This window comes from Mus musculus, chromosome 18, assembly GCF_000001635.26.
Source record: "Mus musculus strain C57BL/6J chromosome 18, GRCm38.p6 C57BL/6J".
NCBI lineage: Eukaryota > Metazoa > Chordata > Mammalia > Rodentia > Muridae > Mus > Mus musculus.
The window spans coordinates 10,509,782-10,528,852 of NC_000084.6; the positions used below are offsets into that span (position 1 = coordinate 10,509,782).

At 42.9% G+C, this 19,071-nt stretch overlaps 1 protein-coding gene across 5 annotated transcripts in view; it reads left to right on the forward strand.

The window, feature by feature from the left end:
* Greb1l (growth regulation by estrogen in breast cancer-like) overlaps window positions 1-19,071 on the forward strand; it is a 238,013-nt gene that overhangs the window by 184,849 nt on the left and 34,093 nt on the right. For all 5 annotated transcript variants that reach the window (XM_006526068.4, XM_006526069.3, NM_001083628.1 and 2 more), the window contains 5 exons: window positions 847-975; window positions 1,548-1,682; window positions 5,413-5,610; window positions 12,307-12,487; window positions 13,426-13,618. In XM_006526068.4, coding sequence (XP_006526131.1) covers window positions 847-975; window positions 1,548-1,682; window positions 5,413-5,610; window positions 12,307-12,487; window positions 13,426-13,618 — 836 coding nt within the window. The remainder of the gene's footprint in view (window positions 1-846; window positions 976-1,547; window positions 1,683-5,412; window positions 5,611-12,306; window positions 12,488-13,425; window positions 13,619-19,071) is intronic.

Genomic DNA, 19,071 nt, shown 5'->3' on the forward strand with positions numbered 1-19,071 from the left:
TCCTGAGGGATCAAACACCCTATTCTGATTTTCATGACACCACGTGCATTGTGGTACATACATACATGCACACACATACACACACGCACACATACACTGCACATAGAAATAAAAGCAAGTTAATTGTAAAAAGGTTTTGCAAGTCTTAACCATTCTGTCATGTGATAAGGCACCTGTGTAAGCCAGTTATATTTGCCAGGAACTCTCCACACTGAAGAGCCTACTCTACCATACCTAGGAAACCTTCAGAAAGTAGAACAATGACTAAATGTGCTCTGTGCTAACTCTCAGAGGGCCAGCACTCAGACTTTCATTTCTCCTCTCTTCACTGAATGGCTCTCATTGCTTTCTACAAAAAAGATCAGATCCCAGCATTACTCACCAAGCTGTCTTCCCACCTCTATATCAGGACTTTAGAAAGCTTTTCTTGGCTGTGATCATTAATACTTTTAATTCTAAAAGTAATTATGAATAAGTTTTTAAGGTAAGTACTTATAACAACCATGTAAATACACTGTTACATTTTCTATGGACTTCTCTAGCCTTTAAATACCTGCATGTCTATGTTTTTATAGTTATAAACATAAAATACACTATTTTTCCCTCAATCACCTGGCATCATGTTATGAAGATTTTGTTGTTGCTGCTGCTGCTACTGCTACTGCTGCTGCTGCTATAGATAATCTTCAAATTGATGTTTCCTATGCACATCTTTCAACATGCCGTGACCTTCTTAATCAAGTCCCTGTAGTTTTAGACTTCTGTGGTCTCTATGTCCATCATCATTAGTGCTGCAGCAAGCATTAGTTCCAGTGATGAGTTACTGCTTTGTTCTCCGTCCTTCAGGTCAGCATCAGTCCCGGGCCCTGGCAGAGAGCATGCTTACCACAAGTGAGTTTTTGAAAGAAATTAGCTATGAGCTCATCACAGGAAAGGTCAGCTTCCTGGCATCACATTTCAAAACAACATCATTAGGTGAGTGGTTGTAAGATTGGGCCACCCTGCCAGCCCTAGTTGTGTGATTGGATTTAAATCTTAGCCTGTCAGGAAGGTGGGCCTTAAGCTTTCTGGTAGAACTTTCCTTGCAGTGGTTTAATCCTTACTCCTGGTGACTCACAACACCACAGGAAGCTTGTGGGGTCTAGAGGAAGACACAAGGATGCAGGATTAAAGCCTCAACTCAACTGTAACTTTGTTGCTTGGGCTATTTTCTCTTTCTCTCCCTGGATCTAAGTTTCTTCATATGTCAGAGAGAACCAGAGCAGTGCCTTCTGCCTGCTGTTGTCCATAATGCCAGCCAAAAGAGAGCCAGTGTTGGAAGTGTGTTGCTTGTAAGCATGCACCTACAAAGGTATATATCATCTAGAAAAGCTCTTATCGTACAAATGCCACAAAAGAAATGGCCGTGTAGGAATTCTGACATCACTCTAGGTCAATTTAAAGTTTTTGATGAGAGCCCAGCCCAGCTGCATCAATTGGATACTGAACATAAGCACTCGGCGTGCTGCTCACTCCAGTCTTCTCAAATCTGCCTTCTTTTCATACAGGGGATGACCTGGACAAGCTGCTTGAAAAAATGCAACAAAGAAGAGGAGACAGTGTAGTCACTCCTTTCAATGGTGACCTTGATGAGTGTGTGTCCCCTCAGGAGGCTGCTGCTATGATTCCCACACAAAACCTGGGTAAAGTGGCCTGAGGCTGAGGGACAGATATTGTAGAAGCTTAAAAAACCAGAACCCTCAGGGTTTTTAAGAACCCTCAAGGCATAGACTACAGCAGGCTTTTCATTATTGTCTACCTGGTAAATTGAGTTCTGATTGACAGTATTTTGCTGTGCAGTCCTCTCCTTAGTAAGAGCCCTTTCCCTGGGAGACTGTTGTTTAGCTGCATTTGGTAATATCTTTTAGCCTCAGGAAGTTCCTCTTTTTGCCAGGAATGATTTTAGGAATCCTCAGTTTTATTTTAGTATGTGTGTGTGTGTGTGTGTGTGTGTGTTGAGAGAGGATTTTATCAGCCTAGTCTGGCTTCAAACTCATTACGTAGCTGAGTCTAGTCTTGAACTCTATCCTCCACCTCCAAAATTCTAGGATGACAGGCACCACTGGCCAGACCCGAAGTGTTTTTTCCTGAGTTATACGCAGAGAGTTGCTGTGCTTGCGGGGCGCTTTAGAGAACTTCATGAAGCATCTAGACTGCAGCTGTGCAGGACTGTGTCTCTCACCTTTCCCCTTACTTGTAAAACTTCAGGCCCATAGAATATGAGGCCTTCCAGGCAGCAGAAAAATGTTACCTACACAGCATCTGCCCTGCCAGTCAGAGCCCCATGGTGGCCAGGGGAGAGGAAGCAGATCTTAACCTCCTTGTCCAACAAATGTGAATATGGTCCACAAACTGTCCTGACTTCTAGGCCGTATCTGGACATCTACCATCATCCATTCAGGTCTAAAATGAGTTCATATGAACTGTTTTGAATTATCACTAAGTTTAGAGTTTGCTCGGCAGGTAGAGGTTGCTTGCAGCCCAAGCCAGGGACCTGAGTTAGATCCTAGAACCTGCATAAAAGTAGAAGGAGAGAGCCAGCTGTGTTGACCTCCACACATGTGATCACATACACCACTACATTAGTAATACATGTGTAAAAACAATAATTAGTTAATCAAATACTTCTTAACTCTCAGAATACATACAGCTCTCTAAGTACATCCTTGGTTCCCTACCTAAGAAAGGTTATTCGAAGCAGGGTGGTGGTAGCACACATCTTTCATCCTGGCAGCAAGTTTGAGGCCAGCCTGGTCTATAGAGTAAGTTCCAGGACAGCCAAGGCTACATAGAGAAACCCTGAAACCCTGCCTTGAAAAACCAAAAGCCAGCCAAACAAACTAAATGTTGCTTGAAGGAACTGGAGAAAAAAAAACCTCAGGAGTTAAGGGCCCCAGCTGATTTTCAGAGAACCAGGGTTTCATCTCAGAACCCACAACCATCTGTGACTCCAGTCCAGGGGACCCAGGGGACCCAGGGGACCCAGTGCCTCCTTTGGCCTCTGAGGGAACCAGACTGCCAAAACTCTAGACACATTTTTAAAAAATATTTTTTAGTTTAAAAAAGAAATGTCAGCCAGGCATGGTGGTGCATGCCTTTAATCCCAACACTCCCAGGCAGAGGCAGACTACCTTTGTGAGTTCAAAGCCATCCTGGTTTACATAATGAATTGCAGGACAGCCAGTACATAGTGAGATCCGGTCTTAAAAGATCTAAATGAATAAATGAGTAAAATAAAAATAAATGTTGCGAGCCGGGTGATGGTGGCGCATGGCTTTAATCCCAGCACTTGGGAGGCAGAGGCAGGTGGATTTCTGAGTTCGAGGCCAGCCTGGTCTACAGAGTGAGTTCCAGGACAGTCAGGACTACACAGAGAAATCCTGTCTCGAAAAAACAAAAAAAAACAAACAAAATAAAATAAATGTTGCTTGAAACCAGCAAGATGGCCCCATGGGTTAAAAACAACTACCACCAAACCTGATGGCTTGAGTTCAAACCCCAGGGCTCGATCACATGATAGAATGAGAAAGCCAATTCCTGCACGCTGTCTTATCACCTCCACAAGTATGCTGTGACACACGGGCACATGCACACACATACACCAACACTAAAAGCTATAATAAAAAATTTTACAAAAAAAACCTGTTGTTTTATATTTCATTAAACTTCAGAGTTTGCTAAATTAAATTATACTTACAAATCTATATATACATTTAGTTTCTGTCAGCCTACGAACTGAGGAACTAATAACTTATTTATGTTGGAAGATAGGCTTGTTTTATTGGTAGATTTTTTATTTTTATTTTTTACTTATGTGTATGTGTGTGTTTGTGTGAATGTGTGCTGGGTATATTCAGGTGCCCACGAGGATCAGAAGACCATGTTGAATCCTCCAAGGTTGTAGACATGGGTGCTACAAATCAAACCCTGTTTTTCTGCAGAAGCAATGTTTTCTCTCAGCTGCTGAGACATCTCTTCAACCTTTTAATTGTAGTCCATGTATGGGAAATGGGGGAAAGTTACCTAGGGGCTGGAGAGATGGCAAAATGGCTAAGAGCACTGGCTGTTCTTCCAGAGGACCCCAGTTCAGTTCCCAGCAACTACATGGTCACTTACAAATGTCTATAGCACCAGTTCCAGGGGATCTGGTGTGTTCTTCTGTCCTCCTTGGGCACTAGGCATGCAGATGGTACACAAGCATACATGCAAGCAAAACACTCATATGCATCATTTTTTAAAACTTTAAAAGTATTTGCACTAGCATTACCTTTTCTTTTCTAACCCTGGGAATCAAACTCAAGCCTTACATACATCTAGAGGTGTGCCCCGTTGCTAAGCTGCTCTCCCAGCTCTGCTTTTCAACCTCATAGCATCAAGCTCTGCAGTCAGTTCTTTCTGCCGGCAAGAAGCCCTCTGTGTCCAGAGGGTCTAGAGTATTGTGAGTACTGAATGCCTCACTTGCACCTCGGTTGAGTTTAGACAACTTTCATTAGCACTAGTTAATTAAGCACTTGAGATTGTGTTTCAGTCAAACTGCCAACATATGTCCCTGATAGAATGCAACCCTTTTAAGAGGTGTGGCAGCTGCCTGCCTAGGCGTTTTGTTGTCTGTGGGGAGAGGGGGTGTGCACAGGGATTGATGGCTTGGTGAAACTTGTAAGAAAGGATTACTGACATACATAAAGTATCTGGACAGTGTTTGGCCGTACGTCACCTACTGAGAGGCCAGCTGCCTATGTCACAAGGCATAGGTCTCTTTAGGTAGTCCTGGTGTGAGCACTGATAATGACTACATCTCCTAGGCCTGCCAGGTCACAAATGCTGGCAGAGCCAAGCCAAATAGGAAGAAAAGTGAAGGTTGTGTCTCTAGCCTGTGTTGTCTAGTCATGGAGAGGGGATTTCAGGTCATGTTGCAGCTGACTTGCTGATGAAGAAGAAATATTTACTGTGGTTTCATCCAGAAAAACTCAAAGGAATCCTACAGTATTATAGCTATGGCATTGACTCTCTCCCTAGACCTGAGCAATGCTGAGAGGCCTAAAGAGTTGACTACCCCCTTCCTGCAGCTGAGTCCTGGTCTAGCTGTGACGTTGTAGTCTGTTTCCACTATTAGCAAAAGTGTTGTAATACAATCCCAACGTTTTTTAAGTCATTTGCTTGTAAAACTGACCTAGCCCATTCTTGAGCATATCTTCTCAGTCAGATTTCAGGGGTAAACAGGCAACTCCATAAAGCCCGGTATCAAAGGAGAATAGCAAGTGGGAGTTCCTGGTTGTGAAACATTGATCTGCCCTTGTGTTTTATGTCTCCAGATGGATTCATAGCGCTTGTTGAAGAACTAAATATTGTTCTTATAACTTTTTTTAATTTTAGATGTAGATAACGAAACCTTCCAAATTTATCAACCACAGCTCACAGTTGCCAGAAGACTCTTATCCCAGGTGTGTGCAATCGCAGACAGCGGCAGCCAGAGCCTGGACCTCGGCCACTTTAGCAAAGTGGACTTCATCATCATCGTCCCAAGGTCAGAGGTTCTGGTCCAGCAAACTCTCCAGCGTGTTCGACAGTCAGGTGAGAGTGAGCCTTTCTGTGAGCTTCCACTTAGTTCCAGCCCTGTAGCTCCTTTATCCCTTCCTCGCTTAGTCCAAACATTTAAAAGACATTTTAAAAACGTCTTTCAGTAGTAAAAAAAAAAAAAAAAAAAAATCACAAGAGCATTTGAATGAACATTGAATTTATCTGTAAGCTTTCTCCTAGACCTTTTTCCCTTAGAGGCCAAGACTAAAACTGATTTGTGTGTTTGTCGAGACTGTAAATCCATGGTATCATGGTGGGACTGCAGTCTGGTCATTCACTGTTCAGGGAAGTCCAGCCTGTCCGGGATGCTGGGTCAAAACCTCTTGAATTCTTCCTAAGTTGGGGCAGGTCATTTCTCAGAGTTCTCAGACATTTAGCAGGTTGCCAGAACATTTTCAACACAGACGCCACCTTCCACATTATCAGCAAGAAGCCAAGTTAAAATTATCTCCAAAAACATAGAGACCAAATTCAAATACATTTCCCTGTAGAAGACAGAAATGGTAGAAAGGATTTTACAAATCTATGGTAAATATAATCTCTTCATGAAATAAAATTTGCTTAGAATATATAAAAAGCTATAGAGTTTAGAAAATTGGGACAGCTAAGCAAATGCTAGTTTTCATGTAAACCGGGTTTTTATTGTTTCTTTTGGTTGGTTGGTTGAATAGTTGGTTTGGTTGGTTGGTTGGTTGGTTAGTTGGTTTGGTTGGTTGGTTTTTGGTTCTTTGAAACAGGGTGGCTCTGGCTGTCCTGACAATTGTTTTGTAGACCAGGCAGGCCTTGAACTCAGAGATCTGTCTGCCTCTGCCTCTGCCTCTGCCTCTGCCTCTGCCTCTGCCTCTGCCTCTGCCTCTGCCTCTCTGCCTCTCTCTCTGCCTCTCTGCCTCTCTGCCTCTGCCTCTCTGCCTCTCTGCCTCTCTGCCTCTCTGCCTCTCTGCCTCTCTGCCTCTCTGCCTCTCTGCCTCTCTGCCTCTCTGCCTCTCTGCCTCTCTGCCTCTCTGCCTCTCTGCCTCTCTGCCTCTCTCTCTGCCTCTCTGCCTCTCTGCGCCTCTGCCTTTGCCTCTGCCTCTGCCTCCCAAGTGCTAGGATTAAAGGTGTGTGCTACCACTGCCTGGCATAAACCAGGTTTAAAGAGAAAAATTTAAGTATCAAATTCCCTCTGGTTATCTTACCCGGGGAAAAAAACACAGGTTTTAGATGGAGGATGGATCTTTTTGTCACATTAAAGAATTATATTTGAAAACAGAAAATTTAATAAATTCAAATTTCTAAGAATGTAGATTTATAGATTCCACACCTATAGACGGTGTCTAGTATCTATCAAACTTTGTATAGACTTCCTGGAAGTCCCTCAGTACTCGGGGTCATCCCCAGACTGTATTTTGTCCAATCTCCTGAGTCCTGCTGGTCAGAGGGCCAGGCTCTGAGCAGCATGGCTGTGTATGAACTCTTCCCACGTGGTCACCTGTCTGGCTGTGACTGACTCATGGGAAGTGTATTTCACAGTCTCAGGAGGCCTCAGGGTAATCTGCCTTTAAGTCTCTGAAAGTCACACTAAGCAGTGACCTTTTGGAAATGAGCAGGAAGAGGGCAGAAGCCTTCCCTGAGGCTCTCACAGAGGCCAGCATGAACGCAAGGCTCCCTCGGCTGTGTCTTCTTTCCTCCCCTCCACCAGGGGTGACCGGTGGGTTTCCATAGAGCCAAGTAACCTGACCTATTATTGCTCGTGGATTCTCTTTTCCATACATGGAGGGAGTGCCCTCTTTTGTAGGTGGTTCACTTATACCATCTGGCATTTGCAGACTCCCTCAGTCTGTGATGTGATCCCAAGTCGTGCTTCAGCAAACGCATCCTAGCACCTCCTCAGAGTGAGCTTCCTCTGCAGAGCCTTTTCCTGGAATCATCTCTCAGTGCCTTGCACTTTCCCTGTCTCTCTGCAGGGCCTACCCATCCTCTCTGAGCTTTGGTTTTGGTTTTTCGTTTTTGATATCATATTTTAAGATTGCCATTCCTCAGAAAGATACTAAAATCTGACCAGTTAGATAGGTTTATAATGGGGGGCAGGGTCAGTGTTATAGACAGATTTGGGAAAACTCATGGCAAATTACTTTTGTGTGGTTGCTGTTGTTTAATTTTTTTGTTTAGTTTTTTGAGACAGGGTTCTCTCTGTAGTCCTGGCCGCCCCTGACCTGAAACAGATCTGTTTGCCTCTGCCTCCCAGTCACTGGATTTAAAGGCATGTGCCGCCACCACCCAGTAGCAAATTACAATTTTGATATTATTCACTCTTAGCTTTGGCACAAAAATTTACTTAATTTTATTTTCATTATATTTGAAAACATAAAATTTAATAAATTCAAAGTTCTAAAATTTTAGCTTGTGGATTCTACATTCATAGACAGTGTCTGCAAACTTTATATAGACTTCCAGAAAATCTTTTAAAATGCAGATAAAATTAATGCAGATAAAATTATTGTAGTAATAATCACTTTTATATACTTAATAATAACATTCTTTTTTAATTATAAGAAAAAACATGGTTGTGGTATGTAGAGTGTGTACATGTGTGTGTTTTGAATGTAACATGGAGCATATGTAGAAGTCAAAGAACAACTTTGGGAAGTCGGTTGTCTCTTTCCACAGTAAGATCTAGGAATCAAACTCAGGGCACCAAGCAGTTTTACCATCTGAGCCATCTTTCAGGCCCTGTGATATTATTCTGAAAAATGAAAGTAACAAAGTGGATACGTGGAAACATTTGTACACAGAGGTTATGGTTTAGCAGGGTACACAGCCTGCTTGAGACTCTGAGTTCAATTCCCACAAAATTAACCATTTGTAATCTCACACTCAAGGTTACCACTATAAAAATGTTGTTGTTAGCACCTACTTACTGCCTAGTGTTGTACCTCCTTCCTTCCTGTATTTGTCCTTGCTGTTGATGTGCAGTGTGCATAGGAAAAGCTTTTTTAAGTAACATTCTTAACAAGTGCACAGTATTTCTTATTATAACTATGCTAAAATGTGTCATCATATTTAAGTACCCTCATATTTTTTGGAACACATACTAGTTAATAGGAAATGTGTGTGGTGTACATATATACATGTATATATGTATGTGTGTGTATAAAGAGAAACTTCTAAGACAGAGTAAGAAATTACTTATTAAAACACCATGTAGCTATCATAACCATTAAAGCAAAAGTCCTCCAGGAATCATGGGACTCAGTACCCCCCCCCCTTCTACCATGAAAATGAAGAGATGAACTTGCCTGGGCCGCAGAAGGCAACCCTCAGAGAAAACCTGCTTTTCATTATTGAATGCCTAGAGCCTCGTGGGGCCTCTCGGGTCTAGCACCAAGCAAGGTGTGTAATTCGTGTCTGAATGGAAGGAGGAAGAACTGATGTCCACCGTTGTCTTCCTGATTCCATCTGCCTACTTCCAAAAAGAGGACATTTCAGCAGCCAGCCCTTTGGAAAGAGCGCCAGACAGGAAGAATGGTCAATACACTCAGGAAGGGTGTGTCCTTCACAGTTCGGGTGTGGCTGAAAACAGAAGGAAATTATTGCAGACCCACACTGGGTGAAGCAAGTGGTCTCTTGACTGGCATTCTGATTAAGGAAAGAGGAGGAGGGAAGAAGGACAGAGAGAGGGAAGGAAAAAAGAAAACAATACAAAAAGAGAAAAGAAATGGGTTAAGACTTTTCAGTTCTCCCAGTACTCTGAAATTCTGACAATTGAGGAAACTCCATGTTCTGTCAGTCGGAACACTAGAATACTGGCACAATAAAAAAACAAGCCATTCTAAATTCAAGGTGGATGGGCCAATATCAGTGACTGTGTGCTTGCTTAGTCGGGGCTCCCTGGTTTGTGCAGTGACCTCTCCAGCAGATGAGAGCAGGTGTAGTGGCAGCCTCGATGGAAGCTTTATTCTGATAAGGTCAGTGATGCTAATGCAGTGGTTGCACACACACATGGTTATGAAGAAGCTGGAGCTGTTAGTTGATGACAAGTAGATCGTCTGGTCGAAAGAGGCACAAAGAAGCTTTCAGGAATAGGTCCCAATGTGGAAGCTAAAACATACCTTCTAAAACCATTCTAAAACATACCTTCTCAGAAAAAACGTGTGTGTGTGTGTGTGTGTGTGTGTGTGTGTGTGTGTGTGTGTGGCACCTACTAGATGGTTACAAGCATCTCAGAGACCAAACGTCTTGGGAAGCAACTCTGACCCAGAAAGAAGACACACACACTGGAGAGTCCCCTGTTCAAACAGAAATTGACATGTCTACTCCTCTCTAGGTGTGTGACTTACCTAGACAGTACTGTACTTTGGGAACCTTCAGTTCCTTGTAGGCCCTTCTCTGCAGCCACCTGCCAAACAGCATATCCATGTCCCTGTTAGATGCTGGAGCCCAAATGCAGTCTACAAATTCCTTTGCCACATAATTAAAGTGCTGGCTGCTGTATGTGAAGGGTTCATCTTTCCAGTTATCTCCATAATCAATTATTTCATTTTTGTTGTTTTTTTTTTTTTTTTTTTTTTTGAGACAAGCTGTCCTGGAACTCACTCTGTAGACCAAGCTGGGCTTGAACTCAGAGATCTGCCTGCCTCTGCCTCCCAAGTGCTGGGATTAAAGGCCGGGCCACCATTGCCTGGTCAATTATTTCGTTTTATGGTGAGAAAGGTCTCTCTCCATTTTCCTTCCTCACTTGCAAAGTCCGTCTCACTCGATGGGATCTCTGGCCTCACCCTTCTTTCCTAGCAAATGGTGCAGCCATAATAGTTAAAGTTTAGAATTCCTCTTGAAAACTCAAATTAGGTCATTGGAAACACATTTGAGAAATTACCATTAGTTGAGAGTAGAGGCCTTGAGTATACAAGCAGACAAGACTGTAGACTCAAATGCCATTTGTGTATTTAGAACGCTGTTCTTCAGGCCATGGGCCCTCTCCCCTGCACCCCATGCATGCTTTCAAAGACTCTCCAATCCAGATTAAATAATTCTCCTCAGTGAGAAGACAGAAGGGAGGCAGGGTAGGGCCACCCAGACAAAAAGGACTACAAAATCAATGGACTCTGAAAGCAACTAACAAGATTTTAGCCAACTTGTACAGTTTGGGTTTTATTTGTTTGTTTCTGTTTGTTTCCCCTAAAAAGAGACTACAGGGGTAAAAGAATTATGTGCTGGCTAGTTTCCTGTCAACATGACACCAGCTAGAGTAATTTGGAAAGAGGAAATCTCAACTGAGATAATGCCCTATTAGACTGGCCTGTTGTGCACTTTCTTGATTAGTAATCTCCAAGACAAGGCCCCTCCAGAGCTAGAGGTTCTTAACTCAGTGGTCAAGAACACTGGCTGCTCTGACGAAAGACCCAGGGACTCACTTCCCACCACCCTCATGCCCTTAGTCCCAGAGGCAGACAGACTTCGGTGAGGTCCAGGCCAGCTGGGGAGAAATCTTGAATTAAGATTAGTTTTGTTTTCCTTTTCTGGTTCGATGAACTTTCATAAAATAAAACATTTTCCACCTTTGCCTCTTATTTCACTTAAGGCTGTTATTATACTTTGTCGATGCTAACTGCATGTAGTTGTTAACTGGTTGTGTCATTTTGTTAAAAGTGTAAAGTTAGATCAGTATAACTCATAAAAATCTCTTCATTTCAAAGGAGGGTGGGTTGTGAACAGCAGCTTCGCACACTTAGATGTTTTATGTCAAAGTTATAGACAGAGCTACTGAACCATACTAAAGTCACACAATTTCTGACTTCTTGAGAATATGGTAATCATGGGTAATTGTGTTCATTTTATACATTGAGGACCTCCCATGCTCTATGTATATGTGTATCCCTGTATAAAAATGTTTTCAGAGCCGGGTGTGGTGGCGCACGCCTTTAATCCCAGCACGTGGGAGGCAGAGGCAGGCGGATTTCTGAGTTCGAGGCCAGCCTGGACTACAAAGTGAGTTCCAGGACAGCCAGAGCTATACAGAGAAACTCTGTCTCAAAAAACAAACAAACAAACAAAAAAGTTTTCAATTGGGTCTGACAATGTAGTTCAGTGGAAGAGTGTTTGCCTGGTATCTGTAAAGCCCTGGATATGTGGTTTCCTTTTCTATGCTAAATTTGGAAAAATAAGGTTTTTATGCTATATTAATTTATTCAATATCTGCAAACCAAAGCTTAGGTTTTTTTTCTTATCAGCCTAAGGTAGACATTAGCACTTTACCCACAAAAGGGAGGTAAACAAAATGGGTTTTAAGTATTCAACAGCGTTGACTCCAAGAATCAGAGCATTCCTGGGTCTGTTCTGTAAGCTGAGTGTGGTGGTGCAGGCCTCTAAGCCTTCACTGTCTAATCCTGGGAGGCAGTGTGGGCTCCTGAAACCCTGTCTCAGAACACAAAAGCAGCAGAAATGTATTTCCTGTTCTTTATATCAGGCCGTGAGACGTGGAATGGGATGCTCCAAAGAAAGGGAAGTCTGACGTTTCCTCCTCTTAACTCAGCAGAATATGAAAAAGAATAAAAGGTTTTCTCTCTAAACCTCTGTGTGGTTAGTGCCCAGTATTGGTCAACACTGAGCTCTCTCTTTCTCTCTCTCTCTCTCTGTGTGTGTGTGTGTGTGTGTGTGTGTGTGTGTGTGTTACACAAAAATGTGTAAAAAGAGCAACTTTTTTCCTCTTGGCAGGTGTCCTTGTAGACCTGGGTCTGGAGGAAAGTGGGCTGGCTCATCAGAGAGCAGAGAGATACGTTGTTCGACTGGACAATGAGATCCAAAGCAAGTTTGAAGTTTTCATGAGGAGGGTGAAGCAGAACCCATACACACTGTTTGTGCTGGTTCATGACAACTCCCATGTGGAGCTAACGAGGTGATTGCTTCAGTGGGAGTAGATCTAGCATTTCTTCCTTAGCAGTAACTGTTACCTAAGGAACCCTTTAGTCATGGTGTAAAGGCACTGAAATCTCACAGTTGGTGTCTTCCCATTGGTAACTTATTCCCAGTCATTCCTTGCCCCTGAAATTCTCCTGTCCAATTTATGTTTGGTTTTCATTTTTAGTCATTATTGATTTATTTTATTCATGTACATTCATGTAGCAATCATGCATACGTAGATGTCAGAGGACACCTGTGGGAATCAGTTCTCTCTTCTACCATGTGAGCTCCTGAGACTGAACACACACACAAATGCACACACACACAAACACACACACATACACACACACACACAAAAATAAAACTAGAATAGAATAAAATATGCATGATAACCTGGCATATCCAAACTGAACAGAACTGTGAAAGCTTTCGTGATGTGACTTTCTGACTCCCAGTCCTCTCAACCCTCTTCCTATCCCTCCTCCCAGGCTGAGATGGAGGCAACTGTGGATACAGGTCATTGCTGGGCTAGCAGCTTTCAACTGCATGACTGAGGTCACACTTAGAATAGCTTAGGAACAAGTTGAAACGCCAGGAAGGGAAGAGTCCCCAACACTTATCTGGAAGTGGTTATATAAAATAAGAATATAAATAAGAACATATTTTTTTTTGTCTTTCGAATTGTATGTTTTATGAGACAAAAATCTCACTATATGGCCCAAGGTGGCCTTGAACTCTTGACCTTGGCTGCCTCAGCTTCTCCTGTGCTTCCTGATTACAGATGTGTACCACCACACCCAACTCCAAATCACATTCTGACTGGATCTGTCCCTCTCAGATAAAATAAGTCTGGTGTCACCGCCATGCTGCCCTGCTTCTGTCTCCAGTCACCTGGGTGAGGAAGCTCTGACTCGACGTTTACTGTTTCCACAGTGTGATTTCAGGCTCTCTGTCACATGGTGAGCCAACCCACGGATTGGCTGATCGAGTTATTAATTGCAGAGAAGTTCTCGAAGCTTTCAACCTCCTGGTGCTCCAGGTGAGCTCCTTCCCATACACACTGCAGACCCAACAGTCTCGAATCAGCTCCAGCAACGAGGTCCACTGGATACAACTGGATACAATGGTGAGTCTTCCTGCAGCCATCTGCAGTTCCCCGGGAAGGCAGAACCAGGAACTGAACATGGCCATGGCCTGGTAAAACACAGCACACACATGCCAAGACATCTAATCAACAGAATGCTTCATTTTTCATCTGATCACAGTTTTTTGAAATGAGATCTTGCTATTTTGCTCCAACAACTTTGCCTAATTCTTCTGAGTGCTAGGATTATGGACACTATACCTTCATGTGCTAATTGTGACTTCGTGTGCTAATTGCAATGATTATGACACTGGCACGGGTGAATGGTGAACTACAGCAAGTTCATTGGGCGGCTACTCTTTAGGAGTGTATGCATGCTGTAGATAAGGAACTAACCATACTATATAGATTTTAGTATCCAGATGTAATGTTGTATCCCTGTGTTCCAGGGAGACTGCGAGTTCAGGGTCAGCCTGGGTTATAAAAAGAGTACTGCCCTATTTTCAAACAAATCAACAAGTGATATTACACCAGAGCATCACTGATACCCTGAAATACCTGTGTGACTTTAAATGATTAATTTCAAAGTGCTAGTGAAATTTCAGTTTCTGTGGGTGCTAGCCCATCGAGCAGGTATGAGACTCCCAAATCAATCCTTATACTGACAAAGAAAAAGTAAGACTAACTACCGGAGGCCTGATGTCTTGTTTTCCATGGGTAGACTTAGAGTATGATCTGTGTCCCTGATAATTATCCTCCCCTTCCAACAACCAGAGCTCCATTTTGGTGGGTTCTTTATCTTCTGGTTGAAACCAGAGCGAAACCACCATCAATAGGACTGTCTGCTGGGAGTGGTCTTCTCAACACTGGGTATATCAGATGGTTCTTTATGGTTTGGTTCTAAATGTTTTTTTAAAGATTTATTTTAGGCATGTGGGTACAGTGTCTTCAGACACACCAGAAGAGGGTATCAGATCCCATTACAGATGGCTGTGAGCCACCATGTGGTTGCTAGGAATTAAACTCAGGACCTCTGGAAGAGCAAGCAGTGCTTTTAACTGCTGAGCCATCTCTCCAGCCCCATGGTTTTGGTTCTAGTTCCTAATATCTAACAATATTTTCTACAGCCTATAAGCTATATGGCAAATATATTATCAAAGAAATAAGTTTCATAAAAGTGATCGACCTTAGCCAGTGTATTGTGGATGTCTTGTGTAGAGATATTAAAAGCTTTGGATACTTAAAAATAAGTGTGTTTAAGTCAGAAAGTGCAGACATGTCTTATACATTAATAACTACTTATGAGCCCTGTGCATTTCACACTGCTGTAACGCTGGGACCTTGAGCCTTCAGCAGCGCCCTCTGTGAAAACTCTCACACTGTGACCACATCACACCAAGACTACTCCAAGTTGTGGCTTTGCTATGGTTTTGGTACCAACTACATCCAATCACTGGCTTGTCGAGCCCTGCCACCACCCTCCCCCCTGCCAAGTACAGGCTGAATCTGTACACAAAGTGGGATTGCCTGTTGAACAGCTACAAGGGAAAAGTATCTTGAACCTAGTGGTACCATGTGGTCCTGGGGATCCTGCAGTCTCACTGGAGGGTAGCTCTGCTGAGGGCTGGATGGCAGCACCCTCATGACGTCCTTGCAGTTCACAGAAAGCAACACAAAGTCAGTGCAGCTGTCTACTGGGGAATGAACAGAGTGCAAGTAGACAATGGACTATGGTTCCACACAAGCATGAATGCAAGTCTGCCATTGCATTGGATGAGGCAAGAGAGCACTGTATAGAGTGAGATCATCAGGCATAGAAAATCAAACACTGCATGTCCTCACTTTTAAGAAGAGCATCTTAAAGAAACAGAGAGTAGGGCAGTGGTTAGCAGGACCTAACAGTTGGAGGTTGGGAAGAACACAGAGAGGGTGACTAATAGGTACACAGTGCAGTTAGACAAGAAGAAGAACTTCCCCTGTTCTGTAGGGCAACAAGAGAACCATGAATGAAAAGAATTAATTGACTATGTCAAAACACCTAAGAAAATATTGAACGTTCTCAACACAAAGAGATAAAGGTCTGGGGTGATAACTATGCCAACTGCTCTCACAGTGTCAGTATACATTACATACATTATGTACCTGAATGCCACAAGTAAGTATAATTACTGTATGTCAATTAAAGATAAAAATATTTTTTTAAATATATTTTTTTACTTTAACAAAACAGTTCTCCAGTATGTGTCCCCTTGCTATGACATTTGGCCACAGGGAAACTCACTCCTGCAATGGAGAGAAAGGCTTGTTTCTCTCCATTATTATTATTATTATTATTATTATTATTATTTCTTGTGATAAGAAATGGGTTTTATGTGATTGTCCTTGAGTCATCCCTGTGGTTAAGGTGAATACTTTAGGTGTAAGATGGCATTGGGGCCATGTTTTAAAAGGTGTAGTTAGATCTCTAGAGATGCCCTTACTCGTGATTCCGGGAGTTTGTTAAAGGCAGCCAGGGAGAGGGAGTTGTTATTATACTTTAGAAGTAAAAGGTTAAAAAAGCAAGCTACAGAGATGCTCAAGAGGTGGCAGAGCTTGCTGCACAGGCCTGACAACCTGAGTGTGAGCCCTAGGGCCCACAGAAGGTAAAAGGAGAGACATTGTTGTTTTGACCTCCACATGGCCCCTGGTGTGTGCTAACAACACCCCATGCACAGCTCACAGAACAATAAGACCATCTTTAAAAGATGATCCTTAAAAGCAGACATGACAAGCATATGCTATCATCCCAACTACTTGGGGAGCTGAGGCAGGAGGATTATTTGAGCCCAGACTCCACCTTAAAAAATAATTTGTTGTTGTTGTATTGTTTTTAGAGACAGGCTTTTTCTGTATAGTTCTAGCTGCCCTGGAATTTGTTCTGTAAGCCAGGCTAGCTTTGAACTCAGAAATCTGCCTGGTTTTTGCCTCCAGAGTGCTAGAATTAAAGGCATGGGTCACAGCAAGAAAATAATAATAATGATAATAATACCTTTAAAATAGGTCATCCTTAGGAAACTGAGGTCAACAGAGAGAAAGGAAAGTGTACTCCATCACACTCAGTCCACCCAGCAACTTGTAGGAATCTTCACAGTCCACTTCCTTTGGCTGTTCCGACACAGGGAGAGAAATTAAAGTACTTTAATTAAAAAACCACTGTCAGCACTTGTAGGCCTGTGTACACCTTTCATAGAACACCCAAAGGGCTAACAGCTGCAAGGAAGCACAGAGCACATACTGGGATTGAGCTTAGATGACTTAGTGCTGAGAACCTCTGTGTGCTGAGCTACCATCTCAGCCCTGATTCTGTTCTCCCCAAACAAAGCAGCATGCGGGTTGAGGAAAAGGGTTGAGTCCTTCTGCAGAGGAAGAACTAAGCACACACAGCACAGTCCTTCTGCAGAGGAAGAACTAAGCACACACAGCACAGTCCTTCTGCAGAGGAAGAACTAAGCACACACAGCACAGTCCTTCTGCAGAGGAAGAACTAAGCTCATACAGCACAGTCCTTGTGCAGAGGAAGAACTAAGCTCACACAGCACAGTCCTTCTGCAGAGGAAGAACTAAGCACACACAGCACAGTCCTTCTCCAGATGAACTAAGCTCACACAGCACAGTCCTTCTGTAGAGGAAGAACTAAGCTCACACAGCACAGTCCTTGTGCAGAGGAAGAACTAAGCACACACAGCACAGTCCTTCTGCAGAGGAAGAACTAAGCTCACACAGCACAGTCCTTCTGCAGAGGAAGAACTAAGCTCACACAGCACAGTCCTTGTGCAGAGGAAGAACTAAGCTCACACAGCACAGTCCTTGTGCAGAGGAAGAACTAAGCTCACACAGCACAGTCCTTGTGCAGAGGAAGAACTAAGCTCACACAGCACAGTCCTTCTGCAGAGGAAGAACTAAGCACACACAGCACAGTCCTTCTGCAGAGGAAGAACTAAGCTCACACAGCACAGTCCTTCTGCAGAGGAAGAACTAAGCTCACACAGCACAGTCCTTCTGCAGAGGAAGAACTAAGCACACACAGCACAGTCCTTGTGCAGAGGAAGAACTAAGCTCATACAGCACAGTCCTTGTGCAGAGGAAGAACTAAGCTCACACAGCACAGTCCTTCTGCAGAGGAAGAACTAAGCACACACAGCACAGTCCTTCTGCAAAGGAAGAACTAAGCACACACAGCACAGTCCTTCTGCATGACTATGCTCGAAGTCCAGATGAGATAGAAGAAGAAATGGACAGGGTTTTTTCTCCCAAAGTGAGCAGTGAAAAACACAAGTCCACCAAAAAAGAAAAGAGCATGTCCTTTGCAGCTGATGTCATTCAGCCTATGCCAGCCAAGCCTCTGGGATCCAAGAGATCCTCTCGTCCTTGGGCAAAGGATGCTCTCAAGTCAGACCCCGTGCCAGCAGCCAGGCTTGTCTTGTTTGAAACAGTGCTAAAAGTTAAAAACTTCCAGTTAATAGTGCCTTAGAGTTTTTCAAAGATGTGTATAGTTTCTATTTCTCTATATATCTATGTGTGTGCTTTCTAGTATGTACACGTGCATGCAGGTGCACACAGAGACCAGAAGAGGGCACCAGAAAGCCTGGAACTTCAGTTACAGGCAGTAGTGAACCACCAAATGGGTGCTAGAAACTGAATGGGGCTCTCTGCAAGAGCCACCTCACTAGCTCCTCCTACATTTATTATATAGATTTTATAAATCACACATTTGCATAAAATAGGTTATTTATCTCTGGGGATGGAGATATAGTAAAGTTAGCAGAATGCTTACTTAGTGAGGCATGAAGCCCTGGGTTTGATTCCCATCACTGCATATAACCAGGCATGATGACACACACCTGTGGGGCCAGCACTTGTGAGACAGAGGCAGGGGGATCAGAAACTCAAGATCATCTTCAGCTATATATCAAGTTCGAGGCCAGCCTGGACAGCATGAGATATTGTCTCAAAAGAAAAGTTCAGTATTACAACCACTTCTAAGAAGTTATGCATAAATTCCTGGCATGCATTTCCAGGGTTGCTAACTTCATCCCTGATCTATTCTTATTTCTACTACCCTCATCTTCTTCCTCTAATTTATTTTTATGTAATTATAACTTTAGTATCAGACTGTTTTCTTTATAAAATAAACAACAGAAAGAAAAATTAAATTCATAATAAATAAAAATATAAAAATAAAATGCACAGGCACAAGGGAAAAATGAAAAAATAAAAACTGAAGAAAGAGCCAGGTGGTAGCACACGCCTTAAATTCCAGCACTCAGGAGGCAGAGGCAGGCGGAATCTCTGAGTTCAAGGTCAACCTTGTCTACAGAGTGAGTTCTAGGGCAGGTGAGGCTACTCAGAGAGTCTCAAAAAAATAAATAAAATAAAATAAATAAATAAAAAACAATAAAACAAGCAAGCAAAAATACCAAAAACTTACTTATTATTCTGGGCCTTCTTTCTTGAAA